Source organism: Ascidiella aspersa, chromosome 2 (assembly GCF_963924565.1).
Source record: "Ascidiella aspersa chromosome 2, kaAscAspe10.2, whole genome shotgun sequence".
Lineage (NCBI taxonomy): Eukaryota > Metazoa > Chordata > Ascidiacea > Phlebobranchia > Ascidiidae > Ascidiella > Ascidiella aspersa.
This window is the reverse complement of record NC_139448.1, coordinates 14639975-14662455: the sequence shown is the minus strand read 5'-3', so window position 1 is coordinate 14662455 and position 22481 is coordinate 14639975. Positions and strand designations below refer to the sequence as shown.

General features: G+C 37.3%; 1 protein-coding gene across 1 annotated transcript in view; it reads right to left on the bottom strand.

The window, feature by feature from the left end:
- The window catches only part of LOC146163882 (ubiquitin carboxyl-terminal hydrolase 24-like), a 40399-nt gene that overhangs the window by 3799 nt on the left and 14119 nt on the right, over nt 1-22481 (bottom strand). Inside the window, exons 21-50 of the mRNA XM_083382978.1 lie at nt 21970-22141; nt 21517-21634; nt 20887-20995; nt 20306-20475; nt 19701-19817; nt 19318-19444; nt 18621-18751; nt 17790-18025; nt 16740-16897; nt 16005-16145; nt 15132-15324; nt 14007-14115; nt 13654-13789; nt 12940-13068; nt 11062-11289; nt 10271-10353; nt 9770-9908; nt 8998-9184; nt 8074-8179; nt 7293-7432; nt 6601-6844; nt 5805-5955; nt 5158-5315; nt 4833-4986; nt 4309-4434; nt 3511-3622; nt 2681-2839; nt 1981-2098; nt 1617-1743; nt 191-405 (exon numbers count right to left, since the gene is read on the bottom strand). Coding sequence (XP_083239104.1) covers nt 191-405; nt 1617-1743; nt 1981-2098; nt 2681-2839; nt 3511-3622; nt 4309-4434; nt 4833-4986; nt 5158-5315; nt 5805-5955; nt 6601-6844; nt 7293-7432; nt 8074-8179; nt 8998-9184; nt 9770-9908; nt 10271-10353; nt 11062-11289; nt 12940-13068; nt 13654-13789; nt 14007-14115; nt 15132-15324; nt 16005-16145; nt 16740-16897; nt 17790-18025; nt 18621-18751; nt 19318-19444; nt 19701-19817; nt 20306-20475; nt 20887-20995; nt 21517-21634; nt 21970-22141 — 4493 coding nt within the window. The remainder of the gene's footprint in view (nt 1-190; nt 406-1616; nt 1744-1980; nt 2099-2680; nt 2840-3510; nt 3623-4308; nt 4435-4832; nt 4987-5157; nt 5316-5804; nt 5956-6600; nt 6845-7292; nt 7433-8073; nt 8180-8997; nt 9185-9769; nt 9909-10270; nt 10354-11061; nt 11290-12939; nt 13069-13653; nt 13790-14006; nt 14116-15131; nt 15325-16004; nt 16146-16739; nt 16898-17789; nt 18026-18620; nt 18752-19317; nt 19445-19700; nt 19818-20305; nt 20476-20886; nt 20996-21516; nt 21635-21969; nt 22142-22481) is intronic.

Here is a 22481-nt window from a genome sequence, read left to right as displayed (position 1 = left end):
CATGTTTAAGGATTTCTGTACATAACTTGTATGTATTTTATCTTTGAAATAGACTTTTTTCGAACTATATAAAATGCTAGGAGTAATATACAAACAGGCCGCAGAAACTAACTGGTCAAAGACCAAAATTTCAACGAGCACACGCCACATATCAAGAAAAAGGCTGCAGATTTTTGCACACCCCTCTTACCTTGAAGCGAGTTGCACCAGAATCTTGACGCACTGATAGGCTTTCGGTTCGTCGCCCTTCTGATTCTTCTTGATCACTTCTAAGAATCCGTGCTCGGTCCGCTCGAGGGCGTCGCTGAGTCGAGTGCGCTGGAGCGTGTCGGGAAGCGAAAGCAGCTCAAGCAGAACGGCAAGCAAGGGCTGGAGCTCGTTGGCCGACGCGCTGGCGATTTCGCTCTGTGGAAACACACAGGTGGAATGTGAAGCTGCGCAAATCAAGCGAGAGAATTTCGCAATTTTTTTTTAACTGTGGAAAAATAAAGGCTTCTTTACATGGTTGTTTTACTTTTACTCTGTTGTAATGTTTTCTACCTTTTCGCCCTATTAGATCAGTGAAGTCGCAACCCTCAAGAGTCACAAGAGGTTGTGACAATAAACGAAACAATTAAAAAAAAATGAGCAGTGGAACGAGTAAATTAATGCGCCATTCTAACAATTATATTAACGAGGTTTGCTTTTAGCGAAACGGAAAAAAAGGTGCCACGTTGGTTTTTGAAAACTGGCGAGGGGGTCGCGACAACAAGGAGGTTGGGAACCACTGATATAGGTAGTCATGAGTGTTTTTCTGATTTGTCCATTATTTATTATATTTTATCCAAACAAACGAAACATAAACTTCTTTCAATAGCACAAGGTTAAGTTATATCACATTTTTTAAACGAATGTTTGAAAAAGCACTTTTTCGGAAGCTTATATTTAGGCTCTATAGTTTGACGCCCGTGCTAGCTAATGGCATTAACTACTTGATTCGGTTACCTCCCAAAAAGCAATATAACTTTTAGGGCAAATCAAAATTATTAAAGTAATATTTTTTGGTAGTACAGAAAGTTATGAAACTGGTAACAGTGAAAGAACGACGTTGCTGTAAGCTTTATTTAAGAATTAAAAATCCTAAAAGTCATATTTTCTGTTTTAGGTCATGACTTTTGTTTTTACTTAAAAAAAGAAAAATATTGATTCCGAGTAATTTCATAGATGTGGGTCAAGCAGCTCCTTTAGACATCGAAATTTGATAGTTTGTGAATAAGAAAGGCAGCGAGATTTCTCATAATGCATTTCCCACTTTTGGAGGCAATATTTTCATTGTTTTTTCCGTAGCTTTAAGCACTGGCTCTTTGATGTCAATTTAAATTGTGACATCACTTTCAACATAATTTTCCAAACACAATATCTGGTCTATATTATAAACACTTGCAGTAGGTCAGTCAGATCTAAGTTATAACTTTAATGGCCAGCCAGTGCAAATTAACAGCTAAAATAACTTTACCAATTTAATATATTTATTAATTGATTTGTGTCCAGCATTATAACTTGTTAAAATGCATATATTTTTTTAAATTTGTAATAATAAAAATTAAGAACATAAAAATCAAATACAAGCGTTTTACCGTCACCAGACGTATCACGGTTTCCGAGAAGGTCAAGTTTTCGTAGCTGCAGTGTATTATGACGTCATTGACGACGGCGATCGAGGCCGGGATTTCCTTGGCCGCCATTAAAAGCTCGTGAAGGTACCTGGCGACATTGAGAACAACCATTTTACGACATTGAAGTATAATGTATTAGGAATTAAATGGGATTGATAATCAAAGTTTAGAAATACAACTATTTTTATAAAATCAACGCTCAAACTTGCTTTAGTCGTCATTGCAGAAATATATTCAAGCAGATATTACGCATAATCAGTGCCAAAACGTAATCGAGCCATCACGGGGCGATTTAAGAAGCAAAACAAATAAACAGCAACACTACCTTTCCCCGACCTTCCCGAACACGCCTTCCCTTACGCTGGGGTGGAGAGCCAATTTCTTTTCCACTGACAGAGTCTTTGGAAGCGGCGGGGACTCGCAGCCTTCCGTGGATTTCGACCCTGAAATGAATAAATTGAGCGCTTATGCAACTTTAGGAATTTTTGCAAACAATTTTGCCACTATTTGAAAGAAAAGTTTAATCTTGGTTATTAAGTGGCGCTGTTGAGTAAATCTTACTCTAACCTGATGAAGCACGGTTGTGCGAAAGCTCGTCATTAGTTAAATATAATTTGTCAACAATGGCACTTGTTTTCAGTTTTTAACAAGTTTAAACCCTATTGTTAATATGTTTCAAAATTTTAAAACAAAACATCTTTTGTGTTCAGTTATCAGCAATGTTTCGACAGTTATGAAAAGCGAGGTTGCTCGCGAAAAGTTTTCGCTTCTGAGAAAATCAGTTCACCACATGATTTATTTGACCAACCATCTCACGCTATATGCGTATCTCAAAAATAAATGTTTAACTTGCGGGCGTCATCGGCTCTGCCTAGAAAAGTATCAAGATTTCTCAGAATTGCCGGCAGTGCTTTCGCAAAAAAGTTTATCGTTAATTGGAAAACTCAGCCATTCGTCCTTGGCTTTGACTTATTGTAAACGCTCAATGCCCCTCGTGCCGCTTTATTTGCTTTACGAAAACCTACCGTTGCGAATAACTGTGACGTCACTATGCAAAATGACGTTGGCGATGGCGGTGTGCAGCTGCAGAAAGTCACGTGACTGTGTGGAACTCCAGCGGCGATTAAAAACTTCCGCGTCTGACGTCGGCACTTCGCTCGTGGTTCCCGCGTCGCCACTGCCATCTTGTGGGCAAAAAATATATTTGTCATTCTAAATTTTTGGAGAACAATATGATTTAATACAGAAAACAAAAGAACAGTGGGTGTTTGTATATTGATAAGCATTTTTTTGTGTATAGATATATACACTTATACAGGGTGTCTAAATAAAATGTATACACAATACAAATAATTGTAAAGCAGTGTTTAATAAAAAACTTTTTATTATAAAAGTGCAAGAAAATCTGCCATAACTTTTTTGTTTTTTCACTGCTTGTTCTCAAACTGGCGTCCACTGTGATCCAGGCACTTCTGACATCGCCAAGCAATAGAATCGCACACATTTATGAAACATTCTACTTAGTATTTGAGTAAATTCATGATCAATGGCAAAAAGTTAATTTATTAGCTATTTACATTTATTTAAAATAATAATGTAAAAAAAAAAATTATACTTGCAAATATTCTTGCGATTTTATAATAAAAAATTTTTGACCAAACATTACGTTTACAATTATTTTTATTCTGTATACATTTGTTTGGGACACTCTATATATTATAAGGTTTAACTTATCGTACATAACCATAAAGTGTCAACGTCAACGCTTTATAAAAGTTCAATTACATCTAAAATACACTTGATTTCCAGGCATGCAGGTAACTTACACAAAAAACATTAAACAAAAATATCGAACCCGTTTTGGAAGTGTTGGCGAACAAAGGACGCGTCGCAGCCTCGCCCAACAGAAACTTGAGAAGTCGCGAGAACCCACTGTGACGAAACAAAGCGTCGCATGCCACCGTGCCCTGCAACACAAGGTAAAATACCCTATAATGTTTACAAATACTTGTAGCAATTATTGTTCCTTTTGGCACAAATTGACAGGTAATGTTTAAAATTTAGAAACTCGTTTTATTGACACAGTAACCTAAACATTACAGTTTTGGTAATAAAGTAAACTTTAAGTAAACGATACCAACATACTTACACCTTTAGAGTTTATTCACCAGTATCAATAAGTTATTATACGTTATTGACAGTGGTACGAACAAATTACATTTTTTAATGTATAGCGATGAAATTATATGTCCTTCACTTGTTGGGATTAATTCTCTGTTTAACGCAACAGGACAACCCTAGTTTAACATAAAATATAATTCTAAACGAAACAAGTAGCTACACATTGCAATTTTTCGCAGTATATTATATTCAAGGACACTAAATCCTATATATGTTCATTGTTTACTTTACTGACACTAGTACCAACAAATTACATTTTTTTTAAATGTAATGCGATAAAATTATATGCCTTTTACTTGTTGGGATTAATTCTCTGTTTGACACAACAGGACAACGTTAATTTAAAATAAAATCTAAAAGATACAAGTAGCTACATATTGCAGTTTTTCGCAATATAGTATATTCCAGGACACTAAAACCTACATATTTCTATGTTTTATAAAATTTATTACAAAGACAGGTAAAAACCTACAGTTGATGTTAGTTCGGACAGTAGCGCGAAGTACTGGTGGCTGTTCTTGATGGACTCGGCCACCTCACGGTCCAACAAAGATACGACGCGCGAGAGGATCGGGTCCAAGCCAACTTGCTTCTGTTCCTGAAAATAGCAAAAAAGTTGATCTAACATAAGTATTTAAGCAGCCTGCAAAAAATTTTCGTTGTGGTATTTTCTGTAGCGAAGTATTGCATATTTGTAGTAGTTTAAAACTAAACGTGTTTTGTCCAATAAAGCTCGACCATAACATGTAGGGCACATAAGCGGTTACATAACTAAAAAAAAGAAATAAAACCAAAAGGCCACAGCATTAACCCTGCACAAACCAAAAAAACAAGCTTCTCTTGTAATTACATTTGTCATCCAACGTTCCGGCGACCTATACAATCGTTTTCTTCGAGTTGGATGAAACCGAACGATCGTACGAATAGAAAACATGGCACAAAAACTATTTTATTAAGAAATACTAGGTAGCAAGAGTTTATCTATAAACCGCGTACCTTGGTTACGGTGGGCGCCACCAAGCATCTTAGGGCCTTAGTAAGGATTTTGGCGAAGGTGTTGCGCACCAGCGAGTTAGGGCACTCAAGGAGGAAGGAAATCACGTTGACGAATCCCGAGGCGGCCTGAAGTTGCGACGTGAACCAAACGCAGCTGACAAAGCATCAGCAAAACAAAGTCTTAAGATTTTTGGCATAGGATTATTTTAATATTAAACATACCTACAATTTTATCGGTTTAAATAAAACCTTTTATAATTTGAAATGAAAAATAGTGACGCATTTAATTGGCTTGCTGCGTAAACAGCAAAACTGATCAACTCACGCGGGCTGACTCGAGTCGAGTAGCTTCTCGATGGTGTCGCGCCACTCGTCGCACTCGGTGAGTAGCCTGCTGCGAGTGCGGAAGTAGGTGTGGAAAAGAAAGTGGGTAGCCAGACGCAGTGACGTCACGGCGATGGCGGGGAGAGTCGCGACGCAAGACTGCGCGAAGTCAAAAAAAAGTTTAAAAAGCAAAATCAGTTCTGAACGAATGGAGGTCGCTTTTAAGTGGTAACCAACGGTTATAACGCGGCTAAATTTTTTTAAACAAAGGAAACAAACTGTCACGAAAATTTCAACAAAAATTTCAAAATATTGCCTGTTAAGTATTTTGTGTATTATATGGTTGAAAAAAAGGCATAAGTTTAACAGTGCTCTATCAGGTCAAAGCTCAACAGTCAACATAGACACTTTATCTTTTATTACAAAGAATACAGCTCTATAAACTAAAAATTAGAATTCAACAGAAGTTAAACCTACTTTAAAATGTGATACCAATAAATGTTGCTCAACTAAATAAGACTTGATATTAATATTGATAGTGGGTTGTAGAACTTCCTATATTTTTTGCTACAAGCAAAATCGCTTAGCAACGCCTGTAAGTATAAGGAACGGAAAACATATAAATATTTCAGTAAAATGTCAGATTACCAAGTTGGCTTCGACTAGTTTTCTGACGAAGGTGAAGTATGCGGTAGAGTACATTCCACTGTTGCGCATAAACTGTAGGTTTTCCTCGCGTACCATCTGCATGATTGAAGAAGTCACCTGGGGTGAGAAAATTCCCCGCTGGTCTCCCTTTCTGCAATAAAAGCAATAAACTTTGGAGCATAATACTTGGGGGCAGTAAGACGTAGTAAGAATATCAAAACCCATACAGGAGTATAGGTATCAATTTTGAACTCTTTGAGTACCTCTTTATTCATTTTCAACATCGATATTGTCATTGGAAGACTGACTGCGAACGACTTTTTGCGGTCAAGTTTATTTTTGTCTACCACGAGAAACTACTAAAATAAATGAACAATAAACTGTAATGAGCAAAATACACAAGCCACAATGCAGCCGATAATGTTTTATCTGCAAATTTACGTTTGTCAGAACCATAAGGCTTAAAACTTTAAAGCGCACTGTTTTTATTTTAAGTCTGATCAACTGCTAGAATTTTTGTACGTATTATTTTGCCTTGCTTGGCTCTAGTGTAAACGTGCATCAAATTAAATTGGACCGTAAACATTTATTCACATAGCAATGATAAGTCGAAGATTGCAGGACAAACTATACTAGTAAATCGGTCAGCATATAACAGAGTAAAAAATGGTACACCCAAGTATCAAACATCTAGCGCTCAACATTTCTCCGTCCATTTTAGTATCTTAAGTAAGAAAAATGTCAAAAAGTATCAACAAATAAATTAACGCTCCTGGGATAATCTACAGAAAATTACCTGACGAGGCTGGTGAGTTGCGAGAGGCGGATGTCGTTTGCGTTTCTAGGACTCTGCGGAGGCGAGATCTCAGGTGAGGAGAAGCCGGAGTTGAGGATCTTGTCGTGCTTCATGAAGGACACTCTTCCCTTCCCTCCTCCTCCCACCACTGCTCCGGAGCTGCTCCGAGGATCGGCGTCCACCTTCTCGTAGAAGAGCAGGTATCCGTTCCAGTAGCGCAGCCGCTCCTCGTCGTAAGCGATTCCTTGTATGAAGATATGGAGCCTTAAAGCTTAGTATTGAGTTTAAAACAAATAAAACGCGTTCTTAACACGGCAAATACAGTCTTCAGACTGTTTTGGGATATAATTAAACACTGCCATTTTATGCGATATTGAATATAAATATGTTTCTTTAATAGTTGACAAGTAAAAAAAAACAGATGAAACCATGGTTGATGAGTACATTTATTTTAAATAATTTAAAAAAATACTAACTTTAATTACATGCTGAGGCACTCTGAAGGCCACATGCTTTTATTTGGAGTTATTGTCGTCATTTATTTGCATGCTTATCGTCATTTATTTGCATGCTTATATTGCTTATAAACATTTAGTCGCTATTGTGAAAAAAATATACATCGAGCAATCCTTTGCTTCACAGATATTAACATCGAGGAAAGGTAAAGAAACTCCCGCTATTTCATTACTCACCCTTCTCATATACTCGGCTTCTGAAAGTTCCGCCGAAACACTCGTCTTCCAAAGCTTGGCGGCTCATATCGAACTCTTCAATCGTTGTGTCGTTAAACTTGAACCAGCGACCGTAATGAGGGTTACTCAAAGGAGTTCCCCTAAAAATTCGACAAAAAAGTTTTAGGTAGGACTGCGACAACCAGAGTTCGACTCCGGCCAAAAATATTAACCCGAGAACAACTCTGGACAAATGTGCCGATTCCCCCGAGTCGGGCTCCAACTCTACAACCTGTATTTAACCAATTTACGTAACTAAAATAAGGTTGATTTTCAACAATACACTCATAGGGGTGTCATACAATTCATCCACCTACAATAAAAGGTTGGAAAATATTACACGTTTACAATTTACAGTTTTGAAATTTGATACCGAAGATGTGCACGTTGGACTCGTGACTAGGGTATCCTTACGTCGTCTTACTCGAGTTCCGAGTACGACTTTAGCAAAACAAACCGACCCGTTTGAGTCCCGAGGTAGACAAGGATTCCGACTCTGCAGCCTTGGTTTTAGGGTTGTTGTAAGAATAAAACGCATCTCACCAAAATACAATGTAACGTTGATTTTATATGTTAGAATCAATTTTAACGAGATAATAAAACATCTTGTAGTTTTTTTTTTTTTTTTTTATAAAATCAACTATAAATGAATTATAGCGCATTTGCTTGTTGAAGTAACATTTACATAGCTGGGTATTATTTTAGCATTTTTTGATGAATGTGTTTAACAAAAGCAGCTAACCTTCTGTCTTTAATGATGGAATAGTAGTGGCCCGCTTGCGCCTGGCCACTGTGGATTACAACACCGACAAGTTTGTATAGCTGCTGTTCACTGGTCAAATGGCGACCTGTAGAATTGAACAAGATGTATTACCAGACGATACAACGAGCTATTTTTATTTTAGTTGGGATAGAACCAACAATCTGCTCGAACATAGAAAATAATTTATTTTATGTAAATTGATATGAATCGAGTTTTCTCCAATTTTCGTATAGCAGATACCTATTGGTCCTGGATTGCTTAGATTTTTGATCTCAATTGTTAAGCTGTCATATCCTATTGAGGGTATAAAAGTTTAGTAAAAAATGCTGTTGAATTGGCAGAGACAAAAGAACAGTTAAGAAGCACTGGTCTAACTGTCATTATTTAAATAACTCGCACAAAAAGCGGGCAAAAGTAGCGGTTCTGGCAGTTTGCAAAACAGGACCGGCAAAAAAGCGAACTGGCGAACGAACGAGAACCGTAAAACCCAGACTTGAACAACAACATTTATGTTAGATTTTTTAAATTAGACTAGAATTAAATTTCAACTAGAATTTGAACTAGAGTTACCTTTAATTATTAACAATCAACTTAATTTAAATCGCAAATTATTTTAATAAGAACGTGAATGGTAAATATGTGTGTGCTAATTTTTATGGCTTTTTTCCTTTTAGGCTGTAAAAATGACACACAAGTCGTTTCAACCAAAGAGTTTTATTTCAACTTCTTTGTTTTGACTAAACGACTAAATAAGCCGTTGGACAAAATAAAATTTTTGGTAAAATCCGAATTAAAGTAGAACTAGAATTAAGAGCACAGAAGCAATTCAAAAATTAGATTAGAATTAGAATTAGCCTCATTTTGCTCTGTCCAAGTCTGATAAAAGCCAGGAGAGCCACTCACGTCGCTGCCCTCCTGTAAACGCGACCGACTCGGCGAGGTAGGGCTGCATATCGAGGTCGAGTGGAAACTGGAAGAAGTGGTCGAACTTGAGCGACCTCCCCGCCTCCCAGTCGTAGCTGAATCGCTTCAACTGGATGACGAGCACGGGCGGTAGGCTCTTGATGCAGGTGCGCTTCAACGCTGAGCGCTGAAAATAGAAAAATGATCGTTTTCACGTTGCGCTCTTCCATGGTTTGCTTGCGCGTTTTCTTTTGTTGGTATTGAAAAAACTTCAAACTAGGTCTTAGGATACATAGTTGAAAGCCAAGAAAATTCGTTCACCTACTTTATGGACTGCTATTGTGATTCCTATAATGAATTAAGTCTTAAGTTTATATGCCAGGTTTCCATAACGTACTAAATTTTAGCTTATTTGACAGGATTTTATTACGAACCAAATTAAAGTTTAGTTGACAGGTTTCTAGAAAGTATAAAATCCTAGTTTTTATGCCTGTGTTTTATAACACATCAAATCTCAGTTGATTGACAGGTTTCTAGAACGCATAAAATTTTAGTTCATATGCCAGGTTTTTATAACGCATAAAATATTCAATTCACTTTTCAAAATCCATGCACCGCTTTTAGCAGGTTTTTCTTATGCAACAGTTCAAAACCATTCAGTAGATATTTACCAAACTTTAATCGGTAACCGAAGTCTGGGTTTTCAACCAATTAGTCCAGCATAAAATCAACCGGCAAAAAACCTACCTACAAAATATATGCGATAGTTCACCTTTGCGTTGCACTTCTCGCAGAAGTACGAGTTGTCGCCCTCGAGTCGTTCGCCAGCCACAAACTGCTTGAGCGATTCGTCGAGACTTCCAGCTTTCACAGTAAGGTTCAGGGCGAAGTACGGTTCCTCGCGTTCATATCTAGCAATGTATCGCGGTCCTTATTTATAGACTGATAGTGCACTTATTAAACACTTTGAATTTAAATTAAACGATACAGTCTTACAGATTTAGCTAAGTAAAATAAAACCGAACACTTTTTATCACAATTAAAATTGACTATTTAATGGCGGCTAAAATATGCTGATAACAGTTTAGTCTTCATAAATTTAATGCGATGACAGACAAATTTACTGTTGTATAAAACTTTTTGAACAAGAAAGACACCTCGCGTCCAATGTGTTTGTGATTCAGGTTGCACCCTACTTTTCTATTTTCACTGCTACTAACAAGTGCACAATGCACGCGTTCATAACAATTTGCAGCATGAGAACACTTCTTACTTGTGAGGGCATCCCTCGCAGATCTTCTGATCGCTGAAAACTCCTTGAAAGGTCGAGCGGAAAATGTCGATCTGCTTGTGCGACTAGAAAATGCCATTTCAAAAAAGGAATTTAACTCTGGGAAAAATGTACACATAGTTAAATCACACTTAAAAGTGACCTGGTAGACCTGTAAACTTATTCTCGTGGTTTAACCTCCGCATTAACGCAAATCATTACCTACAAAACAATCACCATATGTGTTACAATTCAAGATTGTTACACTTTTATGTATAATTATTTTAAAACATTTAAAATTTTTTTTTTTAATTATAAGTATCTTAAGATCTAAAATTAAATTACTTACATACTTAAATAAAATCTGAAAACAAACCAGTTTAAATGTAATGGTCAAAAAAATTATGAACTGCTTAAAATTTTGTTTTACTACAGCCCTCCAAAACACATAACTCGAGCTGCAAATAAAATAAATTCAAAGACTATTCAAACACTTGGGTGCATTACGCACGGATTTGTAATGTAGCTTGATAATGAATTCCAAAGCCAAACTATTCGAATAGATAATGACATTAACTGAAGATGAACAAGCTCGTATCGAAACGTCGTAATCCATTTGATGTCTCTCGACCTTTTTGGCTTTGCAATTTATTATCAAACTAATCAAACACTTTTGAAAAAAATGATGTGTTTTCAAACACTTTTCAATGCGCGAAAAAATTCAAAGACATTCAAAGGTTTTGAGGCAACCTGTGTGATTGGCTAGACTTAATGCAATAGCTGTCAGCACCAACCTTAAGGTACTCGTCGATCTGGTCGGTGAGGTCGGTGAAGAACTCGAACGCGTCCTGCTGCTCGCGGACGTTGACTTCCTGACCCCAGAGCTTGAAGGTCTTCCAGAAGGTGGCGGGCTCGTGGAACTGGAGGCGGGAGTGGTGGAGGTGGGCGAAGACCTTCTGCAGCTGGTAGAGGATCGTCTTGTCCGGATCCAGCTCATCCTCGATGGACGTGCTCAGAATCGACTGAATTGGACATGTTTTTATGGGAATACGCAATAAGACCTAAGACCAGAATACCTAAAGCAGAAAATCTATAAAATCATAGTATTATAACGACATAATAAAGCCAAATACGCGGTAATGCCAAGTACAGAAGATTATCAGTTGCGTGTTTTTCTCTTTCTTTCCGTTTTGTCACGTTGTCGTTTGATGCCATTCGCTAGTTGTTGCTTTTGCATCTGACATCTGCAGGTGTTTTATGATTTTAGACCTATACGCTATCCTACTATTTTTAATTTTATATATTTTACTTTTTAACCACCCATATTGGCATTTTTACATGTTTGTTTTTTTGTACAGAAACTGATGATGCCTTATAGGCGTAATATATATATTTCTGTAAGATTTTAAGAAATGATTTTATGTTTTATCTGTTTTAATAAAAAAACAGTCTTAAGATCTTTGGATACGAAGACAAGAATCTTTCTTTACATTTTATTGTCCGCGGGAGATCCTTACTTTCTAAAGCAGTGGTTCTCAACCTGTGGTACGTGTACCACTAGTGGTACATAAAGTCATTTTGGGTGGTACGCAGTCAGTATGTTTTTAAATAAAATTACAGTTTAACAAAAATGTTAAACATTTTTTGTTCTATTGTAATAAACTATACATTCATTGTAATGATTGATAGGAATTATTATCTTTCCGGAACACCTATGCAAATTTATTTTATGACATCATAGAAAAACAACAAAGAATCACAAAACTTGACTACCGGTGTCTCTTGTAAAGTTACAAAAAGGGACACTTTTTCGAGAGTTGGCCGAATTTGTTTCGCAAAATAAAAAAATTGTTTTCCGGGCTAACTAATTAGCTAATCCGCCCCTGTTAATATATGCCTATATATATATATACATTTTGAGTAAAGTTGAGTTTTTCGATACGCAATAAGATGATAGAACCTCGAGGTGGTACGCGGTGAAAATAAGGTTGAGAACCACTGTTCTAAAGAGTTTCAGCTCAAGTACAGAAGAAGTTCGAAATCGTCTGAATAAACCTAAACCTGTCGGAAACGTATTCAAAATTAGGAAAATGTATCTGCTTTCGAAGACCCAAACTTGAATCACTCGACGTGTTTGTAATATTGTTCAAAAATAAAACAGTAAAAAAGTTATGGCCAAAAGAACAACAAATAACTTAAAATTCGTTTTACTGCGGCACTTTCTAAATATATAGTTTGCACGTGAAACAAATTTGGAGACAACCATTTAACGACCCAAGGAAAAGCATAGGGTTTTTTAACCAGTCTTCGATATGCAGAAAAATTAAAAGAATTTAAAGACTTTGTGGCAACCCTGTGAAGATATGGCTGTGGATTCTGATCTAGTTAAGACTAGTTTCACAGGAAAATGTTGGCGGCATAAAAGGGGAATTCCATTGATAAGATTTGCCCGTCGGTGGTTTCCGGTGTGTGAGTGAACTTGCCAAGAGTCTGATGATCATGATACACCTCATTTATAACTCGTTTCTTAACACAGCAAATGCACTAAGACGCCTTGTAAATATTCAGTACCGCCCACCACCAACAGGAAAATAACTTACGAATGAGCAGTTCCACTAAACGCAGAGGCAGGCTATTTTCGAACAATATTTTGCTTCACACCAACGTGATACCTGCTTGATGCTGGAGACCATGAAAAGCTGTTGGAGCACGCTGTTCATGTAACAAGTCGCCCCGCCGTTCTTCAGACCGACGAAGCCGTGCTCTGGCCGCTCGACCACCAGAGGCGAGAAGTCAAACTCCTGTATAAGGAAGAACGTATAACACATAAATCGCCGCTAAACACATATCAAATAAGCACATTGATGCCGACTGAAACCAAAAAATTGTATAGGATGGTTCGGACGATTTTTTTCACTTTTCATATAAACTTGGGTACAATATGCACGGATCTGTAATGTGGCTTAATAATGAATTGCAAAGCCAAGAAGGTCGAGTGGATTGACATCAACTTGATTAAGACGTTTCGATACGAGCTTGTATCATATTAACTGAAGATGGTACCAGCTCGTTTCGAAACGTCTTAATCAAGATGATGTCGATCTACTCCTTTTTGGCTTTTCAACTCATTATCAAGGTATATAAACTTATTTTTCGATTCAAAACATAAAACAAACCGGAATTGCTTCTTTGCATTGGTAGAATAGCACCGTGTAATCCTCTTAAAAGTAATGGGGTCGACTACAGTAACGCACCTTCGACTTTCTTTACATAAAAACTTATCTTTCGATTCAATACTTAAAACAAACCGGACCTAATACCTTGCATTGGTAGAATAGCAACATACAATTCTCTTGGAAGTAATAGGGTCGACTTCAGTAACGTACCTTGGCTTTCGATTGGTCGGGGTAGTGATGCATAGAGATGAGTTGGGTGGTCAACTGGCCGAGGTTTTTGGTGTTCTTTCGACAAACCTCGATAAGGAGATCGAAAGCAGCCTGACGCGATTCGTCCGAACTGCATCTGCGTTAAAATATTGCCGATACCTTTTTGAAGCATTGCGAAACAATCTGCGGTTTTTCAATGGTGTTTGTCTTTTACGGCATTAGAAACACCCAAATTTGGCTAAAATTGAAACTAAAAATTATCCTGACAGAAAATGAGTTACGTTTCGGCAAAAATTAAGGATTAAAATTTTTCACTTGAATAAAAATTAAAATATTATATGTCAAGCGCTTACTTTGGTTGGAAATTGCAATCCTTGCTCCGCTGCTTGCCTGATGACTCCATAATCAGCTTGGAAGCAGGAAAGAGAAACTCGGAAATAAGACGACTGATCAACTGCGACCCTAAACGACAGAATCAATACCGATCACCAGTGTTGTAAACAAAATCATTTTTTTGGAGTCCTATAGTCAAGTCATTTGTAAAATAATTTAAATCCAAGTCAAGTATTTTTTTGAATAATCACCAAGTCAAGTCCACGCCCAAGTATGAGCAATAAATCATCTAAAAAAAAAAAAAAAAACGCAACATATAGCAAGCAAACTGTTCTTTGTGTGAAAATTAAGATAAATAACCCAATTTTATAAAATCATGAAAACACACCATTTCAACCAAAGTTACTTGTCCGAAAGACTCAAGTCAAGTCAAGTTATTTGACCCAAAAGACTTAAGTGAAGTCAAGTAATTTGAAATGAATGACTTAAGGGCACTTAAGTAAAGCCAGTGACTTAAGTCATTACAAAACTGCCGATCACTCACTACCTAAAAAGGAAAGACAAATGCTTGATCCAGCAGAAAAAAAACTATTACCTATTCAACGTCGCTGCACGAAAAATTAATCGAAATGCGGTCTGATCACAGTTCATTATACTGCTTGACACACATTTTATAATTCTATAAATTTAACTCGTAGACATTCGACATTTAAAGAGAGAAAATTTATACTGAACAAAAATTTTTTATACGAGTGAAAAAAGTGGAAAAATGATACCAGTGCAAAAGTGGAACGTTCGTTCAGATTAATTTAAAAATTGAAAAAAATACGCGATACGTTATTTTGTGATCATTCTGATCATAGTTGGACAATAAAACTGGATAACCAAAAACCGACAATTTAAACATGCCATAGTCAACATTAAACCAATAATTAAAACAAATTATTCTAAAACGCCACTTACCAAACACATAACTTAAGCTGCATATAATATAAATTCAACGCGCTTATAAATTCAAAAAAACAATCCCTGGAACTTGGTATTCAGTTTTCAGCGTCTTCTACCATGAGCAATAGCACAACAAAACAGGTTTCACTATATGTTAATATAATACAACAAAAAATCAGAAAAAATCGCGATCTTACCGATCTCTTTCTTGCAGACCTTGGGCGAGGCGACGAGGATCTTAATGAGGCGCAAGTGCCCGGTGAGTAGCGTGTTGTCGAGGTGACGCGCCGACGATGACTCGGCGTACTCGCTCGACGTCGGGATCTCGAACTCGGTCAACCACGTGATTTCCTCGTCCAGGTTCTGCACCTCGTCGACGCCGCACAGTTTCTAGAGGAACCATACGTGTGAAAGTGACCGTGGCAAATATTTTTGTGGGGACAAAGCGGCTTGACTGTTTAGTTTTGAACTCATTTTCTTGGCTGAGTTAACAATTTTTGACCGACTAAGCATTATGAATGTGATGGTTAATCAGCAAAGCACACCGATCGTAAAATATACCTTTGACGGAAAAACTGTGTACGCCTGCGACGCGTGCAGGTTTAGATGGGAGATTCAACATGTTTTCCAAAACAGGCCTTATTTGTATGCTAATAAAACATTAGGGATGAACTTTTATAAAAATATGACCAGGCTATCTTAAACGAGTGTTTCACAACTGAGTGTTTTACAGTAACGTTACAATAAACGACATTTAAACAGCGCATTAACTGAGCAACAAGGTTGATAAAACCTTTTTAATTATTGGCACTTTTACCATACACAAAAAATTGTATCAAGCAGCTTACCAATAGAGCAAAAATTGGTATTCTAAAGAATTTAAAATATCTCTCGGCACCCTTGAGCGTTAAAAATAACACCCTTGAGTGCCGCGGTACCCCGGTTGAGAACCACTGACTTAAACCTTAAATACTAACTTCCCAGTGGACAAAACTTAGTAAAAGTAGAACACGCGGCGGCAATGGTTTGTTGCAAACACGACAATCAACGAAAACCGTGTTCGTTCCAACCTGTTGACTTTGTGCGATAACGTCCTGCACCAGCTTTCCGCGAAGTGTAAAGTACTGCAGGCAATTTCGCACAAGGGTCTGAGCCCTGGGGCGCAGCAAGGTGGTTTGGTGCCAGAACGGAACGCGAGCTTTCATCAGGATCTGCGTGAACAATACATGATTGTTAGATACTAATAAAAAATATATTTCGCTAAAAGTGCTAAACGTTATTAAATATGTTTTTCAAACTCTAATTGAAAACCCATCCTGTCTATATGCATAAAGTTAAATTATTCAAAATGAAATTGGAAAGTCAAAAACGTCGAGTAGATCGACAACATTTTGATCACGACGTTTCGATAAGACCTTGTATCATCTTCAGTTTTTGATTAACTGAGAAGTAATACAAGCATCATTTATAAAAGGTAGAACGCAATTATTATCATCCTAAGTTTCTATAGTCGGTGCATTAGGTAATTTAAATTATTCCACTGAATAAAAATGTGCCCAAAATCGACAGTTATATTTTGATAAAATTAGTAAATCACAAATACATTAAAAATACTTTCTTACTTTATGTTAAAGCACAGGAAACTTTGACAAATATTTAAAAATTTCAATAGAAATTAAATTGTAAGTAATTTAAAATGGGCTTAATCGCGAGGAAAATTAAATTGAGTGCTGTACGAAAATACAAAATTTGCATGAAAAATGATATCGAGTTAGCAAGCGGGCCTTTCCCGATCCAACGTTTACCTGCAGCAACCTCTGCCTGGGCGACTTCTTCATTGCAGAGTTGATGTTGGACAAAGTGTAAAACTGCTGCACTGCGCAATCGCGCACGTCGCCATCTAGCGGCTGTATGAGGATGTCGATGATGAAACTCTGGATGTGGGGCACCTCGAAAAAACACTCTACATAAAAACAATAAACATAATCCAGTGAATTGATTATACACCGAATCTGTAAAGGATGGAAGTGTAGTTTGATACAACTCTAATGATTGTCAGTTATATTTCTGTAATGTATAAACTACGTTTTAACACCAATGCTGCCACTCTGTTGATAAACAAACACAAAACAACGGTAATTAATAGTAAACTAACTGTCGAGCAACAGATCTAAATATATATGAGATTTATAAATACCCTACAGCAATGGTGCTGGCAGAATTTTTTTAGATGCACCAAAAAATGATGGTTCTACCCGCCCATCATAAATCATGTCTGAGCTAGATTACAGAGACAACTGCTGAAAACAGACAACACGTTGTTTGACTTAAGCTAACAACGCGCAGTGCTTGAGCAAAAGACAAGATGCAAAAAGTTTACATTTCGAAAACGGTAGGCCGCTGTAACTGTGGCGCGAGATGCCCCTTGTCGCACACGATGCCAAACACCTTAAAATGTACACCAAATACACTATAACCGGACCGCTTAAATGTTTAATACTATTGCAATAAATAATAAAAAGCAATCTCTACAGGTCTAACCTGCTTTCGTAAGTCCATAACTTTCTAATAAATAAGAATTGGCTATGGAAAATCAATTTACTTGAAAAATATAGATCAAACATAAACTAAAATTTCGCATTTTCACCTGATTTTCCGATTTTCGGAAAAAAATTCAACTCAACTTCACAATTTCAACTTAAAAATTTAAACTCAATTTTAACATGACACCAAAGACACTATGAATTGACCGCTTTATAATCACCCAAAATAATATCCCCTTTTCCAAAACGCTCGCACGAACAGCGGCCATAGCTGTACACAGTTTACAGTTCGCAAAAATAGGCAAAAAGTACCGAGATGCGATGGCCGCAGCTTTAGGCAGGCCACCAGCAGTTCGAGGGCCTGGCGAGCGATGAACGAGTCGGCGCTTCTGGGCGGCGGTTTATCGGTCAATCCGGCACCACGCGTCACGAAAACGCGGTCGGAGGATTCGACGCTGCCGCCGCTGGACACGCTGCTGGTGCTGGTGTGTCGAAAAGGACTGAAGGCGGAAGATGAGGAGCTCGACTCCTGGCTCCAGCGCTGCATCCTGAGGAGGAAAAGCGTTGTTTGTTGGATTACAGCAATACAATGTGGCTGGTCGTTTTCTGATATCCTTAAGATATATATCATGGAATGGCATCACCACTCGTTAGTGCTAACAATAAACAAGAAAAATACAACGCATTAATTTTGTTAAAATGAGGCTGGAACAGCGTTAGCTAAGATAACAGTAAACTTCCTTCGACTTTAATTCGATTGAATTTCAGTTAACGTGACATTAACTGCTTTCACTCGAAAGTTACTCATTTTTTAAAAAGACAACGGTTTATTTTGACAACTAATTTCCTAAACGCAAATTATGCAGTCATTTCTGTTACGTTAATTCATGAATCGGTTGCTGGTCACCATATTTTACACTTGAAAAAAATGGTGTTTGTCATCAAGAATCAATGATTTCGATTTTCACCAAGTTTAAACAGAACATGTTTTTTCTATGTAAGTCACTGCCAACCAATCAATCAAAAGTAAATCAATTTCTATCAAGGCTCATTTAACTCATGGAAGTAAAAGCAGATAGTTACTCGGCTTACCATTCGGTGACCTAGCTCCAACAAAAACCTATCACAAAAAACGCTATTCACCTTAAAAAGCTAGTTCCGTCGTTTTCGCTTTCCGAGTTGGCCTGGAGCTGGTCGAGCTTGCAAGCCGACGCGAACCAAGTGGTGCGAACCAGGGTGAAGATAAGCGACGCCACGTCCTCGCTGTTCATCACCTGGCCGACCAACGTAAAAAGAAATTGTTCGCTGAAGCTAAAAAGCATTTCGTAATACAATGACACTGGTGTAAGTGTATAGGGCACACAAAACGTTCGTGATGGGAACAGCCACTGTAATTTTGATTTTAACGATTTAACCTTTCAATTAGTAAAATAGCAGGGTTGTGTTAATCTTTCAGATGTGCGATCCTTCGTACATTTAGTTTATTGTTTGCTATACTTTGTTTTCTTATGATAAATTTACTCTAAATTGTTGAAAATACGTTGGGTGTCCAAAATAGTTATGTATCGACTAGTATACGTTGGTGTCGGGTATATCAACTTGGCGTCTGTAACGATCGAAAAACAGTTGACAGACGTTTTGATAAATAAATTGAAATTTGGGTCAACACGTAGAGTGTGCTGGTGTCTTGTAACGTCTGTTTTCAAATTTAACAGATTGAAAAGTAAAACATAGAATGAGATGCGTTGCAAAACCACGTATAGGCGTTTCAATGCATTTGCAGCAAGCACACTTTTTTACGCATAGAGCGATGGGTTTGTCCTCTAGCATTTTGAGATACCTGTACAGTGGTTTTCCCAGCTTGCTGAACCTCGTGTGCCATCCCAACCGGACTGTGCGACATGCTCCTGCGATTCCTCTTGTTCGGGGTAGCTGAAGCGTCCGACGATCCGACTCTCAATGATTCCCTGCAGGATAAATAGATTATTAATCGTAAATAGGAAATTGCGTAAACACTTATTGTACGTCGGAGATTTGGTGTTGCAGTTTCGGAAACATTTACTTTTTTAAATTACCACAACCATTTTGCTTCGGGAATCAAAATACGAGTAAAAAGCATATACGAGTAAAAAGCATAGGCCTCAACTGTTATCGCTAAAAAAAACAGGATTTACAACAAATTTCGAATTTGTTTTCAGCGAAATACTATTATCAAAGACGCACCTCTTTAATGGCGAAACAGCAGCTTCGGACGACAAGCCGTGACGTTTGTTGCTACCGTATATGCCGTTCTGCATGGATGACTCACCATCCCAACAGGACGTGACGCACAGAAGAAACCTTGCGAGCACAAAACGGTCAAGTAACCTCTTATTTTCAAAATTTTAATCAGCTATTTTCAAGTAAGCCATAGTAAATTTTTACGTTTGTAGGTTGAAACGGGGAATGTAATAACGACTTAACATAACGTCGGTGTACTGTATAATATGTATAAACAGAAGTAAAAATAAATGCAAGTTAACAATTTAAAAAAACTTAAATTACGTGATTTGTATTTTTCTCGCTTGATAAAAAAGGCTACGTTTCTTTGCCTTTCAACTTGAATACATCATTGGTTTGCTATTAGGGGTAAATTTTATGCAAAACGTTAGTTAATATATTAAAAAGAACTTCGGAAGGCAATGAGTTGGTTTGGTATTATAACTAACAGGACCTAGTCTACTTAAAATTTATTTCCTTTTTATAATAAAAAAATCTAAACTTAGTGGATTAAAAAACTGGTTCATTCTTCACAATAGTGAACCAAAAGTACGAGCAAAGTCGCTTACCTGGCGATCCCTAAGGCGACGACGAAGCATCCACGCTTGGTGTCGATGTCGGACGCCTGGTCGATCGATTCGGTAACGATCTCTCTTTGTAGCACGTCGAGCACAACCTGCATGCCGCCGCTCAGCACGAAGGAACGCACGAAGTTGCCCGAATCCTCGATGTCCAGGTGCTTTGACAAAACGATCACGGTAATAATGGTTTGGCGGTTAGTAATGTAGAACATTAAGAAAAGTCGGTGTTTTGTGGGATGTTAAGAGAGGGTGAATTTGGTTGGTTGTTAAGGTTTGAAAATAATTGTTTTTGTTGTTGTTTATTGAGCCTGTTAATTGTAGCGTACGCTACATTAATCTCCGTTCACGACTACGTTAATTTTTTTTAATTTAACAAAATGGCATTTAGTTTTTAAGTCAAAATATTCAATACAACGTTATCTAGAATCTAGATTGTTTTACAATTGTGAATGTTCAATAAATAAAATATACGTGGACAGCAGTTGTATTATGCAGTAAATTTAAGTTCGAATTGAAAGCATAAAATATTTTTGAAATACTCTGTCAAGGAGCAGTCTATATATTTTTACCTGGTGTTGTTCTACAGGCATGAGTAAACCACTCAAAACCTCCAAGTTGTACTGCATTCTAAAGATGTTCATGTCCTGGCTGTTTAGGCGGAAAAGCATGTCGAAAAACCTGCAATGAATAATAATCCGTTTAGAACTGGCCGAAATAAATTTTAAACAAACAATTTAATTGGCAAATTTTCCTGCTTGTCCGAGGGTCGGTGGTAATGCTTAGAATCAGGGAAAAAGTAAGAGGAAATATTACGAAGAGTAGATTTAAACTGGCGAATTCCAAAGATTTTGTTTTTATATTGTTAAAAATGAATTTCGCGGTTATTACAGAAAGACAGTGTTCTAAGTTTCGCAGGAACATTTGTAGAGTAATATTTGCTTCACGTGTTCTGGCAGAACCGGATTTATATAAGGATTCAGCAATAAACCTAGATGAAGTGCATAAACAATAAACATGAATTAAATGTATGTGCAATTTGGTAAAATTGTATCTAGCAAACATTTGCTGTGTTTCAAAATTTCTTAGAGAGGATAATGCCGAATTTTATCAAAAAGCAATACTTTAAACTTTAAAGCATCAAGTGATTTAGTTAAGATTGTATGTATCCAAGATAAACGTTTTCCTGTGGTAACTCTTACCGGACTTTACGATGGGAATTCCCATCGATCATCATCGATCCATTTGACAGCTCCGAACCTGACGTCATCAAAGATGGGGAATCCCCCTCAGTTATGTCACTCAAAGAGTCACTGTCGTCTTAAAAGCAGAATTGGGGGTTTGTATAGTGGGCGAGCTAACAAATTGCTAACAGTCACTTTTTTCTCTATGACCATTTTGTATGTAAGAGAGTAACAGTTGACCAGACAAAAAAGAGGTAAATCAGGACTCCTAATGGACAACAAAATAAATAAATTGGTTTTACCAGATGAAAAGTAATAGGCAGTAATTGGCAGATATAATTCCCACTAACTGGTAAATGAAATAAAATGCGATTTAATGGGCTGGGCAACGCGATAAATTTAGTTTAGCTACCAATAATTGTAAACCTACGAATTGGCTACCAAATCAACCATGGCCAATCCGCAACTCACTGCCGTCCGTGATCTCCATTCTGCGTTTAATTCGCGGGTCTGTGGGCAGCAGTAGCAGTAACTTGCGGACGTTTGTGGTGATCTGTGGCTGATCGAGGTCGGTGAGTTGGAAAAGGATGTCGAAGACTTTGTGTCCGAGGTTGGCCAGGATAACCGAGGGAAGTTTTTGCTCCTGGAAGAATACAACGATCGAAGTTTTCGTTTGTTGTTTATTGCAATTTTTGCTTTGAACGAGTGACAGTGGTGGGTTTTGGTACGTTCTTTATATGAATTATATCAAATCACACTTGATCAGTGCCTTCTCACAATGTTAAAAATTAATAAAGAGTTATTCAAAACTTTTGAAATGACACCTACTTGTTGGTTGGGCTTTGATATTCTTACTACGTCTTACTACAACCTCCAACTATTATGCTCCACAGTTTTACAACAATATTATTGCAATATTTCAGGTGTTTTTTGTAGTTTTTTTTACAGTTTAGGTCATGAATTCATTTCTCACCGTAACCATT